The sequence below is a fragment of the Limulus polyphemus genome, unplaced genomic scaffold (assembly GCF_000517525.1).
Source record: "Limulus polyphemus unplaced genomic scaffold, Limulus_polyphemus-2.1.2 Scaffold5582, whole genome shotgun sequence".
NCBI classification, from domain to species: domain Eukaryota; kingdom Metazoa; phylum Arthropoda; class Merostomata; order Xiphosura; family Limulidae; genus Limulus; species Limulus polyphemus.
The window spans coordinates 20,743-22,890 of NW_013671192.1; the positions used below are offsets into that span (position 1 = coordinate 20,743).

The following is a 2,148-nucleotide window of genomic DNA, read 5'->3' on the forward strand; positions in this document are numbered from 1 at the left end:
AATTAGTTATTACGTCAAAGGAAGGAAAATAAATATTACGCTTCAGCGATTGCTGTAAGCATTATTAACGTTTGGGAATTGAATGTTGTGTTTATGGTATACCTATGGTATTGTTGGCGTGATAATTTGTTAAGAACGCATTATATTACAATTAGAAAGTTATATTACAGATTTCTTTTCGCCAAAGATAAAAATTGGAGATATAATCTATATAGGCTACTAATAAAGACAACTGTTGATATCGGATCATCACAACTTTGTCATAAGTTCTTCATTTACATATTGGTTCCACCATTCTGACCTAACAAAAGTCAACGTAGCTAAAGAAAGCTGTGGAAGGTTGTAACATTATATTGGCATGTTACTTACGTTTCGTGCATGTTTTGCTTCTATACAAACCGATTAATGAGATGCGACAGAAGAGTTTTATTTAAAAAAACTGCTGTATAAAACCTAGGTTCTGCTACGCAGTTCAGGTTTTAAGTTTGTTTTGAAAATAAGGCACAAGTTTTTCCTGTTGTAGAACTGTCACGTAACGTAACAAAGTGATGTTAGGCCTAAAACTTAATATTAGGTTAACTACGCTCTATTGTGTGCATACGTAATGTAAGCTACCCATTTAGGTTAAAAAAGAAAATACATCTGTATGTGTGTGTGGGTGATAGTTCAATATTTTAAAATACCTGAAAACAGCAGAGTATGTAAGTCTGAAGTACGTTGGTACACAGCGTCGACACGCTTGATCGATGAGGGCAGTCCTTGGAATACGCTGTTGAAGTATGTTGGATAACCTTTCCTCAGTATACCACGATCTTTGAACCTCCAGACTAACTAGAAGTAGAAATAAAAATCAAACAAACAAAAAACAAATTAAAACGTTTTCGAGACTTGAGTGCAGATTCTGCATAACAGTGGCGAGCAAAAGTTTGACTAAGCAAAAAAACAGGTAAGGTGCTTCTGAATGGAAAAGCGAATATGCAATCCGGACTCCTTGGACAAATGCCTTTCTAACTATATGAGATTTGTAGCGTTTGATCAAGAAATTTGCGAGAAAAGTTCTGGACAGACAAATGCAAGCATATTATTTATATAGATATGTCATTCACACTATAGCTGCCTTGCCTAGTACCGATGAGGCCTTTCGTTCATTACCAGGGTCCATCAGGCCGACAGATACAGTAGTGGTTTAGGTGCTATGTATATCATCATTTACATGAATAACAACTATTATGCTGTGAACTAGATTAAGTCAGTGAAATGTAATTATTATTTAAGTCATTAAGGATTAATAAGACATTATATTTTATTTTTTAATACCATGTCCAAAACTTGTGTACAGCATCGTGTGTGAATTACTTCCCATCTTTGATAGAGAAAAATAGCGAAGCTTTTACTTCACGTATCTCATAGTATCTAAGTCAATTACCAATTTATGCTTAAAACAATCTGAAAAACAAACAAACAACTAATTAATATAGCTCTGGATGTTAATGAAAACGTAAGATTTTGGGGTTCATATTTAAGAGTCAATTCTTACTTATAACTGTTGTTAACAGCTATACAAACCTACAGAAGAGTTCTCTTTCCATAGCCGTACCTTTCCATAGTCAAACTAGAGGAAGGGAGCTAGTTAACACCACCCACCGAAAATTGTGAGCTAATCTTTTCTGATCGAATAAATTGGATATTACCATCACTCTTACAGCATACACACACACAGTCCCAGATGGAAAGCGTCGATTTGGAACAACGGCTCGCGAACCAGGGATTCACAGTCCGAGCAAGTTAAAATTATGTAACTCCTGGTTTGTTGTTGATAGAACTTTCCAGGTTTCAAAGCTGTTTAACAAATGGAAAACCATTTTCTCTCGTGACAGGAAAGAAAAATGTTACCTACATACTTCATTCAAGTGAATTATCGTTCAAGTAACGAAGTTTAGTAGTTTTGATAAGAGCTTTTTAAGGATGATTGTTGTGTTCTGTTTGGAAATAAAGCATTAGGACTTAAAGCACATTTCCCATTGAATCTGCAGTTTATGACAATAAATTTGGGATAAGGTCCCTGCAGATAGCCTATTACGGAGCTTTCCGCTTAAAACAAGAAACAATTGATTTACAAATGTTTTATATATTGTTGCGTCGGCGAGG

At 35.0% G+C, this 2,148-nt stretch overlaps 1 protein-coding gene across 1 annotated transcript in view; it reads right to left on the reverse strand.

The window, feature by feature from the left end:
- Positions 1–666: 666 nt before the first annotated feature.
- LOC106472755 (matrix metalloproteinase-2-like) overlaps positions 667–2,148 on the reverse strand; it is a 5,987-nt gene continuing 4,505 nt past the window's right edge. Inside the window, exon 5 of the mRNA XM_013933412.1 lies at positions 667–831. Coding sequence (XP_013788866.1) covers positions 667–831 — 165 coding nt within the window. The remainder of the gene's footprint in view (positions 832–2,148) is intronic.